This window comes from Onychomys torridus, chromosome 9, assembly GCF_903995425.1.
Source record: "Onychomys torridus chromosome 9, mOncTor1.1, whole genome shotgun sequence".
Classification (NCBI taxonomy): domain Eukaryota; kingdom Metazoa; phylum Chordata; class Mammalia; order Rodentia; family Cricetidae; genus Onychomys; species Onychomys torridus.
In genome coordinates this window covers 41,605,851-41,622,686 of record NC_050451.1, presented here as the reverse complement: position 1 = coordinate 41,622,686, position 16,836 = coordinate 41,605,851, and the positions used below count along the sequence as shown (strand labels likewise).

The window sequence follows — 16,836 nt, the reverse complement described above, 5'->3', positions numbered from 1 at the left end:
AAAAAAAAAAAAAAAAAAGCCAGGTGGTGGTGGTGTATGCCTTTAATCCCAGCACTCGGGAGGCAGAGGCAGGCGGATCTCTGTGAGTTCGAGGCCAGCCTGGGCTACAGAGTAAGTTCTAGGAAAGGTGCAAAGCTACACAGGGAAACCCTGTCTCAAAAAACCAAAAAAAGACAAAAACAAAAAGCGTAAGGTGAGGATTAGAGTGGCACAGAATTGGCGTGCGCACAGTCCTGTACATGTGGGAAGTTCGCTAAATGACCCTAGAAAATCCAGATGTTCTGTCTGCCCTATGTAGGACACTATCAGGATTCCTATCATTGCTGTTACCCACACACAAGTCCCTGCCACGGGAGAAACACAAAGTGAACCTAAAATAACTGAATGGGCAGTCAGATACATAAAGTTGACTCAAGTAGATAGGAGATTTATCAAAAGAAAATTAAATTATTACAATATTAGCAAAAGCATAAAACTAAACTCAAACTTTGTAAATCCTATCTGAATATCTGCATTGTCGATATGAAGTGGCTTACCATCCTGCATCAGGATCTTGAGCATGCAGCATGGCAAACAGAAACTGTCTTCTGCCTTGTTGTTCCACTGGGTCCAGGTCTATCACTGAAAGGTAAAAGCAAAGCAAAGAGTACAGGGATGAGGCTATAGCTCAGTGGTACAGTGTTTGTGCCTAGTGTACAAGAGGACCTAGAGGGGGAAAGGCTAGTGTTGCTATTTGCATATAGGATTCTTTTTTTTTTTTTCTTCTTTTTTTCTTTTTGGTTTTTCGAGACAGGATTTCTCTGTGTAGCTTTGCACCTTTCCTGGAACTCACTTGGTATCCCAGGCTGGACTCGAACTCACAGAAATACGCCTGGCTCTGCCTCCCGAGTGCTGGGATTAAAGGCGTGTGCCACCACTGCCCAGCACATATAGGATTCTTATGACTGATATATCCTACAGTGATACAAAACAAACAGGCAAGGGATGCCTACAGGTTGGCTCCCTGTTTCATAAGATTTTACTGCAAATTAGCTAAAATCGAGCTGGTCATAGTGGTGGCCCGTGCCTTTAATCTCAGCACTTAGAAGGCAGAGGGAGGCTGATCTCTGAGTTCGAGGCCAGCATGGTCTACAAAAGCAAGTTCCAGGACAGCCAGGGCTGTTACACAGAGAAATGCTGTCTTTAAAAAAAACAGGGGGGGGGGGGGGGGGGTTGGGTTGGGGATTTAGCTCAGTGGTAGAGCGCTTACCTAGCAAGCACAAGGCCCAGGGTTCGATCCTCAGCTCAAAAAACAAAAAGAAAAATAGCTAAAATTGGAGCTGGAGAGGTGGCTCAGAGGTAAAGGGCATTGAGGTTCCAGGTTCAATTCCCAGCACTCTTTCCAAGAGAATCAAACACCCTCTACTGACCTCTGCAGGCACTGCATGCAATGTGATGAACAGACATACATGTGGGCAGAATACCCAGGTGTGAAATAAAAATAAATCTAAATAAAATTTTAAAATAACTAAAATCATTTGTGTACATACGATCTGTGGCTGCCTGCCTCTGTGTGTGTGTGTGTGTGTGTGTGTGTGTGTGTGTGTGTGTGTGTGTGTGTGCACACACGCGCGCGCACCAGATATCAAAATATATTGGGCTACGTATCAATAGGAGGGTAGAAAAATGGATATCACGGCTGACTTTCTCCAAAATTATTTATTTACTTCCAATATCCCTTCCTGTGAAAGCTACTGAGAAACATCTATTAAAATAAAACACCAAGCCAGGTATGGCAATGTATGCTTGAATCCCAGCACTCTAGAGGCAGAGGTAGGCAGCCAATGTTAAAGGAAGGAAAGCTAACGCAGAGGAAAAGTTAATTAATATCTATTCTAGAATAACAGAAATAAGAAAAATTATGACCCAGTTGTGTGGGAGTGAAGGACCTGGATGTATAGTAGCATAGATTAAATTTTTTATCTCATGGGCAGTGGTGGCACCTGCCTTTAATCCCAGCACTCGGGAGGCAGAGCCAGGCGGATCTCTGTGAGTTCGAGGCCAGCCTGGGCTACCAAGTGAGTTCCAGGAAAGGCGCAAAGCTACACAGAGAAACCCTGTCTCAAAAAACCACAACAAACAAACAAAAAATTATCTGAAATAGGACTATCATAGGACTATCATCTACAATTAGTATATCACAGAATTGCAGTGGAAATAGTTTTTAGATAGATTAGTAAATTTAAAAAAATAGTTGAAAAAGTTAAAAAGCTATTACAGAGAGTTCAGTCATGGGGTAGGAACAGAAAGAGTGATTTGTGGAGACACTGTAGAATAAATGACTGCTTAATTAAAATCTGTTTTTCAGGCTTACCTGATTTTTTTAATGTATTTATTTCTGTTTTATGTACATTGGTGTTTTTGCAATGGGTGTCAGGTCCCCTGAAACTGAAGTTACAGACAGTTGTGAGCAGCCATGTGGGTGCTGGGAGTTGAACTCTGGTCCTCTGGAAGAGCAGGCAGTGCTCTTAACCATCTCTCCAGCCCCACCTGATATTTTTTTAAGCCATATGCATACACTTCTTTGGTAAATATGATAACTAGGGGAAAGGAGTGGATTCGCCTTCATCTTGGAAACCCAGAGCAGCTCTGATCCCAACAAATGTCTGACTGCCTCCTGGGCCCACTCACCATGCAGGGGAGCTCACCCTTGCTGAAGTGGAAGTGGATTTCTTCTCCCGCCCTTGGTTTCCTCAGGGACATGGGAGTCTCTGTCTCAGATAGAGGCAGGTCATAGAACTTGTACTCCACATACACCTGCTGTACATTCTCGTCAGACATGACTTCAGCCTCTGGGCAGAAAGCCAGGGAGACGATCTCAATGCACATCTTCTCTGAATCCTGAGATGGAAACATTGATTTCCTAACGGTTAATGGGGCTGTGATGTTAACACGATACCCTCTAGAAACTCATCATGGCACACTATAGGACATCATTTACTGACAATTCACAGGCAAAGCGGTTACCAACAACGGATAAGGTGACAAAACTGCCACAGAGTCACTGGTAAGTTTGTAAGGAGACACCTGTTTCTATCTCTTACCGAGTCGTTACTCCAAGCCAGCCTTTCCTGGCTCTCTCCACAAAGAATGAAGAAGCTGGGGGTGAAGGTTCACTGGGGAAGCCGAGGCAGGAAGATCCTGTGTTCAAGGCTAGCTTGGGCTGTGTAATGAGATCTTACACACACACACACACACACACACACACACACACACAGCTGGGCATGGTGACACATGCCTTTAATCCCTGCACTCAAGAGGCACAGACAGGTGGATCTCTGAGATCTTGGCCAGCCTGGTCTATAGAGCAAATTCGAGGACAGCCAAGGCTACACAAAGAAACCCTGTCTGAAAAAAATTAAGATTAAACACACACACACACACACACACACACACACACACACACACACACACACACAGGATAAAGAAAAGTGACTTCTGAAAAGATGGATTCTTTTGCTTTCTCAATGAAACCCACACCAGCGGTTTTCATGAGTCTCTGCAGCTTCAGTCACTACAGCAAAGAGATCAACTTAGGCACATGCCAAGGAGGAGGCCACCAGGCCTCCACACGGCTTCTGCTCTGCATCAGCTCCATTTCAAAATCACCGTCACACCATCCTCTCTTTTCACTGATCTTTGTCTACAATGGCGCAGGAGCTGTCGGTTAGAAGATTGGCGTTGGTCTGGTTCCCAAAAGTACGCAAATGAACACAAGCCCCTCCTGCAGTGTGGCAGCCAGCCAGCCAACGTTGAGCCCTGGTACCCTTCCACCAGGGAGAGCCTTTAAGCCCAAGCACCAGCCCCTACCCTGCCTGTTCTTTCCAGAAGCAAGTGAAGCTTCTGTGTCTTTAGAGAAACGCAGCAGGCGCCACCTCCCAATGAGTCTGCATCCGGGTCATAGGGCTGCTTCCCCAAAATGCCTCCCAATGAGTCTGCATCCGGGTCATAGGGCTGCTTCCCCAAAATGCCTTGTTTGCAGTGTTCTTCTCAGCAACTCACCCGAGGAAACCACTGGCTTCTTTCTTACCAGCCTACCACTTTTCCAAATGAAAGACTGAGCTAAGACACATCAGAGGGGTGGCGAGGTGGCTGAGGTCAAGATCAACTGGCTGCTCTTCCAGAGGCCTCAGTTTCGATCCCAGCCGCCACAGGAGGGCTCAGAGCTGCCTGTAACTACAGGTTCCAGGGGACCTGACTCCTACTTCAAGCCTCCAGTGACACCAGACATGCATGTGATACGCAGACATACATGCAGGTAAAGAACCTTCACACATAAAATAAAAATAAATCTTAAAAAAAAAAAAAAAAGACTAAGCATTAAAAATAAAAACGCAATAGAGAAGGGCACACCAGAATAGAACACGATTGTTGAGATTGGCCTGTGTCTCACTCCGAGTTCCTCCATATTGTGTAAAACAGTGGTTTTTCAGGTAGGCCCCTGCCCTGAGAGACTCTATTTTTGAGGTTGAAAGACAACTGTGTACCTGCGTGGACAAGTGACTGGTACCATCTGTCCAGTACTACCCACGTGGCACAGACTGATAAGGAATAGAAAGGAAGCCACCCTGTATGTAAATTTATCAGGGAAAATTGACTCTCTAGGAGCACATGAGCATATTAAAAGCAGGTCATGAAACCAGGCCTGAGGATTTATCAGAAATGACAGACTGAGGAAATGTAACTCTCTCATCTGAGCCCCACAAAGGAAGGACAAGCCCCACCCATCCTCTGACATCTGGCAGCCTGATGTAAATGTCAGGGGACCGAAAAGCTACAAATTTCCAAATTCCCGACTGTCCGACTGTCCGAGGGACGTCTGCTTGGCTTGGTCCCTGCTCTGTGAGGTAACCAATCTACTTCAGTTGCTGTCAGCCCATCCGCGTCACCCTCCTGAACCTGTCATCCATGCATCTGCCTGTCCTTCACCTCACTCCTGCAGCCACAGTGCTCTACCAATGAGCTAAATCCCCAACCCATACAATCTTTAAAGCAATACATAATGTGTGGTTTGAGAGTTAATATCAATGATCAACACTGGATTAAAGAACTTGTGCTCGGGGTTGGGGATTTAGCTCAGTGGCAGAGCATTTGCCTAGCAAGCGCAAGGCCCTGGGTTCAATCCTCAGCTCCACATTTAAAAAAAAAAAAAAAAAAAAGAACCTGTGCTCTTCCGGACAAGGCTATCAAGGAAAGTATGACTGTCTGGGAAATTGCTTCTATTGAAACTGATGCCTGTTGTGAATTTGTTACTCAATGAATTCTGAGCCAGGCGGTGGGTGTCGCCCACCTTTGATCCCAGCACTAGGTAGGCAGAGGCAATCAGATCTCTGTGAGTTCAAGGCCAGCTTGGTCTACAAAGCAAGTTCTAGGGCAGCCAAAAAAGAAAAAGAAAAGAGGCACCAGCTTGTGACTCTTCTGAGAAGCCTACACCCATGCTCTGTTTTATTCTTTTCCTGAGTGCCTCTCTACTTCAACAAACTTCAGTCAGCTTCCTATGCTCTTCTGGGCTGAAGCCACTGATACCGATTTTGCCTACATGAGGTCTGTGCCATAGCTCCGGGGGCCGCCGCCACTGCTGCTGCTGAAGTCAGACTCAGACATTACTACAGGTAGTACGTAGTCTCCTTACTGTGCAGTCTGGCATTTCTTGTAGTTCATCAACCTGTGTTCTTAACAACAACAACAAGAGGTGGGGGAGGGGACAGTGAGATGGCTCAGCAGGTGGGGGGGGGGGGTGCTAGCTGCCAAGCCCGGCTACCTGAGTTCAATCCCTGGGACACACATGGTAGAGAAGGCCCACACCCCCAACTCCTGCGGGTTACACTCTGATACCCACACACATGTAGTGGCACACACGCTCATGTGCACACAGTGAATAAATAAACGTCACTTAGATTTTTATTTAATATTTACACATCTCTCCAGTCTTGTATTCAAATCACTACTTGACTTCCTTACCTTTAGCACAAAGGTCATCATTTCCTTTTAGCCCAGGCTGGCCTTGAACTCTTTGTGGAGATAACCTTGAACCTCTGTTCCTTCTGCCTCCATCTTTCAAGTGCTAGGATCACAGGCCTGAACCACCACCAGGACTTCATGCACTCTGGATAAGGAGTCTATCAACTAAGATAGACTTCCGGTCCCTTCATTTCTCTTTGAATGCCTACTGCCTGTTTCTGGTGGCCCTGTTCCTAACTGTGCTCCTCCTTCCCCTCTCCCATCTAGCTCAGAAAGCAGTGGAAATTTTTGAAAGGAAGTGTTGAAGGACTAGGAGTTAGACATATCCTTAGAGGGCAGCTAGATGGGGAGGAGCCACAGCTAAGATAGCAAAGATGCCAGACTTCAAGACGGCAAACATGAAGCTTCTTCCTCACCCTCCTCTCCTGAGTCAAAAGCCTCGCAGCAAGGCGGCATAACTTGGCCGTTTGCGCCACATAGTTCTGGATTTAGAGTCAAGGAGGATACAGGAAGGGGCTATGGACTCTCCCACCATGGCTAAGGAAAGCTGCTGAGGCCAGGCGTGGGTCAGGGGAGTCCCTGCATCACAGTCTAGAGAGGCCATTGTGTGAAGCTGCCAAGGTGAAGCCTGGATTCTCCTGGAGACCCCAGGATGCTGGAGATACCACAGCCACAGCACAGGTGAGCCAAGAAGAGCAGGCAGACAGGGCGTGGGGCCAGCCCAAGGAAGAAACGTGCTGCTGTCCACAAAACTGGAAAGACCGGGATGAGTGAAGGGCCACCTAAGAAGCCCTTTGACATCAGGCATAGAGTTACAGAACGTGGAGCTTGCCCTGCAGGTTTTCTGTCTTGCTTTGGTCCAGTCTTTCCGTCCCTCCCTTTGTAATGACAATCTATATACTATGCGATTGTATGCTGGAAATACGTAATTTGTTTTTTACTTTTCTTTTTTTTTTTTTAAGATTTCTTTATTATGTATACAATGTTCTGTCTGTATGTGTCCCTGCAGGCCAGAAGAGGGCGCCAGATCTCATTACAGATGGTTGTGAGCCACCATGTGGTTGCTGGGAATTGAACTCAGGATCTCTGAAAGGGCAGTCGGTGCTCTTAACCTCTGAGCCATCTCCCCAGCCCGTTTTTTACTTTTACCTCTGGGGGTGGAGGTGGAGTGTGGTGGTTTGGATGAGAATGGCCACCACAGGCTCACAGGTTTGAATGCTTGATCCCAGTTTGGGAATGTCTAGCAAGAATGATCTTATTGGAAGATGCAACTCGGGGATGAGGCGTAAGCCCTCAGCTGCTTCTCCAACACCATGCCTGCCAGCCTGCTGCCATACTCCCTACCATAATGTTCATGGACTACTCTGAAAGTATGAGCAAGCTCCCAGTTAAATGCTTCTATTCTTTAAAAAGCCTACCAGCTTAAAATGAAGACCTGGTGGGCTTTTTTTCTCCCCAGCAGGAGCTCTCTGCTGATAGACCACCAGGCAAGTTCAAGGCTAGGTCAAGGAATGCTTAGCTCAAAACTCTAGACCTATCAGCCTCCCTGTGTGGTAATGTGTTCCCCCAAAACATTGTGCACCCTAATAAATTTATCTGGGGTCAGAGACAGAACAGCCACTAGATACAGAGGCTAGAAAATGGTGGCACACATGCCTTTAATCCTAGCATTCCTGAGACAGAGATCCCTCTGGATCTCTGTGAGTTCAAGGCCACCCTGGAAACAGCCAGGCATGGTGACACACGCCTTTAATCCCAGGAAGTGATGGCAGAAAGCAGAAAGGTATATAAGGTGTGAGGACCAGGAACTAGCAGCATTTGGCTGGTTAAGCTTTCAGGCTTTTGAGCAGCACAGTTCAGCTGAGATTCATTCTGGATGAGAACTCAGAGGCTTCCAGTCTGAGGAAACAGGATCAGCTGAGGAACTGGCGAGGTGAGGAAGCTGTGGCTTGTTCGGTCTCTCTGATCTTCCAGCGTTCACCCCAATAACTGACCTCAGGTTTGATTTTTTTTTTTTTTTTTTTAAAGCTGAGGATTGAACCCAGGGCCTTGCGCTTGCTAGGCAAGCGCTCTACCATTGGGGTAAACCCCCAACTCAGGTTTGATTTTATTAATAAGAACTTTCTAAGATTCCTGCTATGGCTTGGGGATTTAGCTCAGTGGTAGAGCCCTGGGTTTGACCCTCAGCTCCACAAAAAAAAAAAAAAAAAAAAAAAAAATTCCTGCCACATCCTTGTCTTTGTTCAAACTGACCAACCCTAAACTAAGGGCAGGAGATGAAGAAAATGAGCCACAGACATGTCTACAGGCCAATCTGATGGAAGAAATTATTGAGGTGAGGTTCCCTCATTGCAGGTGACTCTATTTTGTGTTAAGTTGATAAAACTTAACCAGTACAGGGACCCAAACAAGTGTGGGTAGCTCATGCCTGTAATCCCAGAACTCAGGAGGCTTAGGCCAGGCTGCTATAAAGAAGTCTGGAGCTGGAGAGATGGCTCAGAGGTTAAGAGCACTGACTGCTCTTCCAGAGGTCCTGAGTTCAATTCCCAGAAACCACATGGTGGCTCACAACCATCTGTAATGAGATCTGGCACCCTCTTGTGACCTGTAGTCATACATGCTGTATACAAAATAAACAAATAAATCTTTAAAAAAAAAAAAAAAAGTCTGAAGCAAGCCCAGGCTTCAGTGTGAGCTCCTGTCTCAAACAAAAGAAAACCAGGAAAGGGACCAAGCCTGATCTTTGAATGCCTCTGTGTGCCCAGAGCCTGCCACTAAGATGAGCATCCCATTATCAATTTAAAAAAAAAAAAAATGAGCATCTGCAAAAATTTTGTGAGGTAATGAACATCCAGCATGAAAGTTCCATCAATGTTACCCAGTATAACTCTGTCTAAATTAAAGGTTATGTACCGCTCTAATTGAATACTGATTACCAGTTAAGAGGAAGGAATGAACTGGGCATGGTGGCACACGACTTTAGTCCACTCAGGAGGCAGAGCAGGAGGATCTCTGTGAGTTCCAAGGCCAGGCTTGGCTACAGAGTGAGACTGTCTTAGTTTGTCCCTCTTTATGGCTGTGGAGAGACACCGTGGCCAAGGCAACTCTTTTCTTTTCTTTCTTTTCTTCTTCTTCTTCTCCTTCTTCTCCTTCTTCTTCTTCTTCTTCTTCTTCTTCTTCTTCTCCTCCTCCTCCTCTTCCTCCTCCTCCTCCTCCTCCTCCTCCTCCTCCTCCTCCTCCTCCTTCTTCTTCTTTTGGTTTTTTCGAGACAGGGTGTCTCTGTGTAGCTTTGTGCCTTCCCTGGATCTTGCTTGGTAGACCAGGCTGGCCCAGGATGGCCTCGAACTCACAAAGATCCACCTGCCTCTGCCTCCCGAGTGCTGAGATTAAAGGCGTGTGCCACCACCGCCCGGCTTAGTTCATTATCATTATGGCAGAGCGCCTGGCAACAGACAGGTGTGGTGCTGAAGTAGTTGAGAGCTACATCCTGATCCGCAAACAGAGAGAGAAAGAGTGGGCCTGGCATGAGCTTCTGAAACTTCAAAGCCCACCCCCAGTGACACACCTCCTCCAACAAGGCCACACCTCCTAATCCTTGTAATCCTTTCAAACAGTTCACTCCCTGGTGACCAGGTACTCAAATATATAAGTCTATGGGGGCCATTCTTATTCAAACCACCACAGAGAACCTGTCAGGAGGAGATGGAGGAGGAAGAAGAGGAGGAGGAGGAGGAAGGAGGGGGGTAGGGTCAAAAACTGCAGAAACGGAAGCATTTCTCTGAGCCTTTCATGAAGAATCCCTTCCATTCCTGCGGTCTCCATCTCCTACAGGAAGTCTGCTCACTTGAAAAAACGTCCTCAACTGACGTGGGTGTGAGCAAGTCCACAGTGAAGGACATGAGTGGCCAGGGATCCAAACAGGACAGAGAAGCACTGCACTCGGCTGCCATTTACATCAAGATCAGAAAACACTTCCATTGCTGAAGCAATAGACTTCCTGTTCACCCAGATACGCTTCTCACGCAACCTGCATTCCTCAGCGGTCGTTTTGAACCTGGGTTTGTAGCCACTGAGCACTCTGCTACTAGTGACCCTTCTCTAACAGGCCTCGGTCACCCCAGGTACTTACAGCTTTAGGACACCTCTGAGATTGGGGCGTCACTATGATGTCATCGCTGTCCGGGGAGCGTGTTTCGCTGGCTTCAGAAGCTTGTCCAGAGGATGCTTGGTCTGCTAGAGGAGGGGTTACACTGCTGAACACATTCAAAACACTTCCTCCACTCTACACACAGAGTCAGTGTCCCAACCAGTTCCCTCCCGCTTACTTCAGAACCAAACTCTGCACTTCGAAGGTCCACTTACTCAGAAGTCTGTTGTCACAGGGTACATGGGGGTGGGGTGGGGAGGATGACCAGAAAAAAAGGAAGAGAAGAGGGCAGTGGAGGGAAAGGGGGAGAAGGGAAAAGAAAGGAAGGTATAGGCTGGAGAGACACGGTTCAGTTTCGAGCACCGGGTCCTCTTCCAGAATTCCCAGTACTGGTGGGGCAGCACTCAGACATCTGTAACTCCAACTCTAGGATAAACTAACACCCTCTTCTGATTTTTGTGGACACCCCATATCATGTGGTACATAGACATACATACACACACACATAAAATAAAATTCTAAAAATTAAAATTTATATAAAAAGGAAAGAAAGAAGGCAGGCAGGCTAGTCTCTTTAGGGGCTTGAAGAAAACAACACCACTAAGGAAAAGCAAGCAATGTGGTGTGTGTATGCGCACATGCGTGTAGGTGTGTGTGTGCGCGCGCTCGTGTGTACGCATCTGTGTGTGTATGTGTGTGTGCATCCGTGTGAGTGTGTGTGCATGTGTGTGTGTGTGTGCATTTGTGTGTGTGTGGTGTGTGCATCTGTATGTGTATGTGCGTGCAGGTCTGTGTGCATCCATGTGCATGCGTGCGTGCATGTGTATGCGCACATCTGTGTGCATCTTGTGTGTGTGTGTGTGTGTGTGTGTGTGTGTGTGTGTGTGTGTTGCCACCCTCTGCACATCTCACATGTGACTGCCACACTCTTCTCATGGGGTGATAGAGTGTATGTGCCCTTCCGCTGCAGGAGATCTTTGTGACTCCTTCAACTAAAACTGGAGTGGAGACAGAGACATGGTGGCCCATGACTGTAATCTCAGCCCTTAGGAAGGAAAAGCAGGAAAATCAGGAGTTCGGGGCTATGCTCAGCTGCATAGTAAGTTCAAGGCCAGTGTGGGCTTCATGGGGCTTTCTCTTCTAAAAAATGCACATGTGATTTTGTTTTGTTTTTTGTTTTTCGAGACAGGGTTTCTCTGTGTAGCTTTGGTGCCTATCCTGGATCTCGCTCTGTAGACCAACCAGACTGGCCTCGACCTCACAGAGATCCACCTGCCTCTACCTCCTGAGTGCTGGGACTGAAGGCGTGCACCACCACTGCCCGGCCCATATAACCTTTTTTAAAAGGATTTATTTATTTATTTTTAATTGGGAGTTGGTTCTCTACTTCCATCTTGTTTTTGAGGTAGGGTCTCACACAAGAGCCTCCAGGTAATTCAGTCTTTGCCTCCCATCTTGCTGTACAGGAATGCTAGGATTACAGAGGTGAAGCACCACATCTGACTGTTATGTGGGTGCTTGGGATCAAACTAAAGGCCTCTATGGTTAATGGACAAGTAGTTTTACCTAAGTCATCCTGACTGCCTTCCTGAGAATCCTTGTAGTTCTCACTGCATAGGTCTTAGATTTCTTTTCTTTTCTTTTCTTTTCTTTTTTTTTTTTTTTTTTTTTTTTGGTTTTTCGAGACAGGGTTTCTCTCTGTAGCTTTAGAGCCTGTCCTGGAATTCATTCTGTAGCCCAGGCTGGCCTCAAACTCACAGAGATCCACCTGCCTCTGCCTCCCGAGCGCTGGGATTAGAGGTGTGCGCCACCACAGCCTGGCCATACTTTTTTTTTTTTTTTAATGATTTCTTAGAAACATAATTTTTCAACTGCAAATAAAGGTAAGACTATTTGCTTTCCAGCCTGTATGATTTTGACTACTTTTCCTCCCCTTGTTTCACTGGTTAGAATCTGTACTATGGTGGTGCATGCCTTTTAATATCAGCACTCAGGAGGCAGTGGCAGGCAGGTCTCTTAGTTGAAGATCAGCCTGGTCTACAGAGAGTTCCAGGACAGCCAGGGCTACACAGAGAAACCCTGTCTCCAAAAAAATATCTCCACTAAATTGTTCAGTAGGAACAATAAAAATGAACACCCTGTTTTCAGTCTTCAGGTAAGTCAGGGTTGCCTCAGAGTGTGGTGTTTGCTGTGGATTTTATTACACTTCAGTCATTCAGAGTGATTTCCTTCTATTCTAAGGCTTCTAAGAATTTTTATCAAGAATGGAAGTTGTACTTTGTAAAAAATTCTTTTCCTCAAAATAATGAAATGATCTCAAAGTTTTTTAGACTTTAATTCTATGGTATATTAAATTAATTGCCTATTTTAATTTTTTTTTTTTTTTGAGGCAGGGTCTCGCTGTGTATCCTTGGCTGGCCTAGTGTACTTTATGTAGATCAAGTTGATTTCATACCTGTAAAGATCATACCTCTGCCCCCGGAGTTCTGGGATTAAAGGCTTAGGCCACCAAACGTGGCTAATTTCCTATTTTGAAACTAATTTTGTGCTTATGGAACTATTCTTACTTGGTCATGGTGTATAATCTGTTTAAAAAAAAATTAAGGGGCTGGAGAGATGGCTCAGCAGTTAAGAGCACATGATGCTCTTGCAGAGGACCTGGATTTAATTCTTAGCACCCATATGGCAGGTCACAACTATCTGTAACTAGAGTTCCAAGAGACCTGACACCCTCTTTTGACATCTGAAGCACGCATGAGGTACATACACATATGTGAAAACACATTTGCATACATAAAATATGAGTAATAAAATGTTATGCTATGCATGCGGATGTAATCTTCCATATATTTCTGCATACCATGTGAATGAATGTCTGGTATAGGCCACATAGGCCAAAAAGGAATATGCAGTTCTCTGGAACTGAAATTCCAGATGATTGTGAATGATGAGAACCAAACCAGGGTCCTCTGGAAGAGCAGCCGGGGCTCTTAACTATGAGCCATCTCTCCAGCCCAGCCTCGCTCTAGGTTAGAAGAATCGCAACCTCACAAGTCAACCAGTAACAACCCTCCCATGTCTTTGCAGACATTATTTACTGAGCTCTAGGGAAACTTAACATATTACAAATACTAGGAAACTAAGCTAGCTTGCTAGCAGGCTAGCTATAAACGTATAGAAAGGTAATTTCCTTTGAGAATTCATGTCTGAATCGGCCTAATTTCTCACACTTGTAACATAAGAAAGAGGAACTGAAACATTAATTTTCCATTAACCGTCTGAATGAGAATGGCCCCCACAGGCTCATAGGTGTGAATGCCTGGTCCCCAGTTGGTGACACTGTTTTGGAAAGATTAGGAGGTGTGGAATTGGAATTGGTGGAGGAGGTGTGTCACTGGGGACAACTTGGAGGTTTCAAAAAACTCAAGCCATTCCCAGTGCTTCTCTCTGCCTCATGATCGTGTCTCAAGATGTGAGCTCTCAGCTACTGCTCCAGTGCCACCCCTGCCTGCCTGATGCCATACTCCCCGCCAAGATGGACTCGCCCCAAACAAACTTTTTGTTTTATAAGTTGCCTAGGTCAGCCAGGCATAGTGGCATATGCCTTTAAATCCCAGCACTTAGGAATAGAGGCAGGAGGATCTCTGTGAGCTCAAGGCCAGTCTGATCTACAGAGTCAGTTCCAGGACAGCCAGAGCTGTTATACAGAGAAACCCTGCCTCAAAAAAAAAAAAAAAAAAAAAAAAAAAGAAAGAAAGAAAGAAAGAAAGAAAAGAAAAGAAAAGAAAAAGTTGCCCAGGTCATAGTGTCTTATCACAGAAATAGGAAAGTAACTAAGATCCACCGTAACACAAAAATCAGTAAATAATTTTAGAAAATAAATCAGGAGCCGGAGGGATAGCCCAGTGGTTAAGAACACCCATTCTCCTAGAGGTCCTGAGTTTAGTTCCCAGCACCCATGTCAGGAGGCTTCAGAGGATCCCACGTTTCTGGCTTCCACAGGCACCTGTACTCAGGATTCACAAGCACATACCCACCAGCAGGCACATACACTGACACATAATTAAAAGCAACAAAAATAAATACTATCAAAAGAAAATAATTAAATTATGCAATAGAAAAATTAGGACTTAGAAAGACAATACCATTTCCAGGATATGAGGGATCCTCCTGTCTCAGTGCGGAGTGGGATAATGGCATTTTCACTTTCTTGACCTGAATTTTAAAGCTATCCTCCTCAGACGTCTTGAGCCCTAAGAACTCCCACTCTGTGTAGTGCACCTGCTTCAGAGCAAGGACAGCAGAGTTACACGCGTTACATGTTACATATCAACAAATGCTCCGCGTATTGTTAGTGTTCTAAGCCTCGGTCATGGCGTGCATAGCACTAAAGTGCTGGGCTAAATTACACCGACAGGAGGCAACCACAGGGGCTTTAGAAATGCGCGTGGAAGCAGCTAGGAGGCCCTGTGGCCCTCCTGCCCTCACTGTCCCTCCCCGCTCCCCTCTGATGGCCGCGTGTGCTCCGCTCTCTGGAGTCTCTGGGGGCCTACCTGCAGCGTGTTTCCATTCAGGATGTTCCGGCTCAGATATTCCATTCGGTTCTTGCCTTGGACATTTGTTCTTTTGCTGTGTTTTCTTCTTGAGTAGCATGCAATCTGGCGTTCTTTTTCTCTCCTTTCTGCTGTTGGAGAGGATTTTCCCTTCACTTGATGAAGGCCAGTCTCGGCGGGAATCTCTGTAGATGCCATCAGGTCCTGAGCAGACGAATCAGAGACAAGCGGCCTTCAACGACAACAGCTCAACATCTGGTTTGCCTTCTCCCCTGCCCTTGCCCCGCTACACAGGAAAGCCTGATGATCCGCTCGGTCAGGAGCGTCTAGATTATATCTGATTACACGTGGTGCTCACAGAAGGGATTTCCTTTATCCAGCCCTTAGACTGTTCTCTCCAATTGGCTTCACAGCGTGTGTAGAGAGGTCCGCTGTCCAGGGAGTTCTAAGTTAGTTAGTTACCTGGGAAAGGTAGTGGGCCTGTTCTTCTGTGCTTGAGGCCTCAAAGTTGTCTTTGATGTCCTTCTCCTCTGTCTCATCTTCCAGTTCCAGGACCTCTGGGGGCAGGTAGTCAGACTCCCAGTCTAGTTGCACTTTGATAGATCCGTTGGACTTCTCCGAAGAGTCCGTGAGATTAAAATCACCTTAGAGACACAGAGAAACTGGTCACACCTGGTCTCATGAGATAGGCTAGTGATTATTTATGAGCATCGTTTCTATTTCCTCCCACTTAAAAATTCATTGCATTTGTTAGTCATTTATTAACATACATTAAAATTCATAACATATACAAAATTAACACAAAACAACAGTGTAGTGGGAGTATCATAGGGGAAGACAGGCATTTCCCAGTTCCAGAAAGAGATGCTCAGGATGTACATGGAGAGGAATGCAGTTTGCTTGTCAAGGTGACCATGATGGAATCATGTCATGTGACTTCACTGTCCCTAAGCACTTCCTATGCTGTGGCCATCTCCAGAAAACTACCACCTACGCAAGTGGTACCAAGAAAACAAGCAAAGTGGCTTTTTCCTGAATGATAAGCTTCTGACTTGCAGCCCTGCCTAGTAGGTGGCTTGCCTCTCTTCTCAGGCCGAAGTGTCAGATCTGGGTTTTTAAAGAACTATGATACTGGCCAGAGAGAGGCCTCATGCACTTCCAAGGGCACTCAGAATCTTGTTCAATATGGTTGACACCGCTTATCCTGACTATTCTGCCTAGTAAAAGTCTAGAAATCACTGCCTCAACTCTCTCCGGACAGAAGCCAGACTAAGCCTCTGTAGGTGTACCCCACAACCCTGAGTAAGCAAATAAGGAAGGTAGAACAGAGCTCAGCTCAGGACCACTGAGGTCTGCCCTTGTTGTCATCTGCCATGGTCACCTCTAATGTTTTAATAGCAATGAGATGACAAGGGAGTGTTGAGTTTTGCTTAGATCTCTCGTCATGAACCGGGAAACAAGTCTTTAAAAAGGCGAGTACTGGGGAGCATGGAAGAGTTTTTGTCCTTGCTCAGATTTTTGTTTTTCATTTTCATTTCGTTCCGTTTCGTTTTTTTTCAAGGTCTTACTACACAGCCCTGAGTGGCCTGGAACACACTCTGTAGCTCAGTCTGTGCTTTGCCTCCCAAGTGCTGGGATTCAAGGCAGAAGACGCCACGTTTAGCATAAGGTTTTCAGAGATAGAGGTACGGGATTTGGGCTGTGGGTTGAGGCTCCTTGGAAATTTTGACTGTGCCACTGGTCAGAGCTGAAGCTCATGTTTTCACAGCAGCAAGGCAGTAAATCTTTGTTCTGTTGCTCTTGATAGTATCCCAGAGTCCTTTCGGATTTTAAGAGAGACTGTTCCGGGCCAACATGTCTCAGCAGGAAGAGGTGCTTACCACACAAGTCTAAGGACCTGACTTCAATCTCTGGGACTCACATCAAGGTGAAAGGGAAGAACGGACTCTGCAAAGTTGTCCTCTGTCCTCCAAGTGCCTATGGTGACATGTTCGCTCACAGACTCACAGCACGCGTGCACGTGCACAGTGAAAACAATGTTTCTTCAATGGGAGAGTGACTATTCTACATAAGTAAGCAAAGAGAGTTGAGTACGGGGCACTGGAGAGATGGCTCAGAGGTTAGGAGCACCGGCTG

The 16,836-nt window shown here is 46.1% G+C and overlaps 1 protein-coding gene across 2 annotated transcripts in view; it reads right to left on the bottom strand.

Moving 5' to 3' along the window:
* Nucleotides 1–16,836, bottom strand: part of Rpgrip1 (RPGR interacting protein 1) — a 56,408-nt gene that overhangs the window by 2,659 nt on the left and 36,913 nt on the right. Inside the window, exons 17-22 of one of the 2 annotated variants that reach the window (XM_036199159.1) lie at nt 15,163–15,344; nt 14,701–14,904; nt 14,293–14,431; nt 10,130–10,230; nt 2,688–2,880; nt 537–621 (exon numbers count right to left, since the gene is read on the bottom strand). In XM_036199159.1, the coding sequence (XP_036055052.1) occupies nt 537–621; nt 2,688–2,880; nt 10,130–10,230; nt 14,293–14,431; nt 14,701–14,904; nt 15,163–15,344 (904 nt within the window). Of the gene's footprint in view, nt 1–536; nt 622–2,687; nt 2,881–10,129; nt 10,234–14,292; nt 14,432–14,700; nt 14,905–15,162; nt 15,345–16,836 lie in introns of both variants that reach the window. The other variant, XM_036199160.1, reaches the window with a different exon arrangement.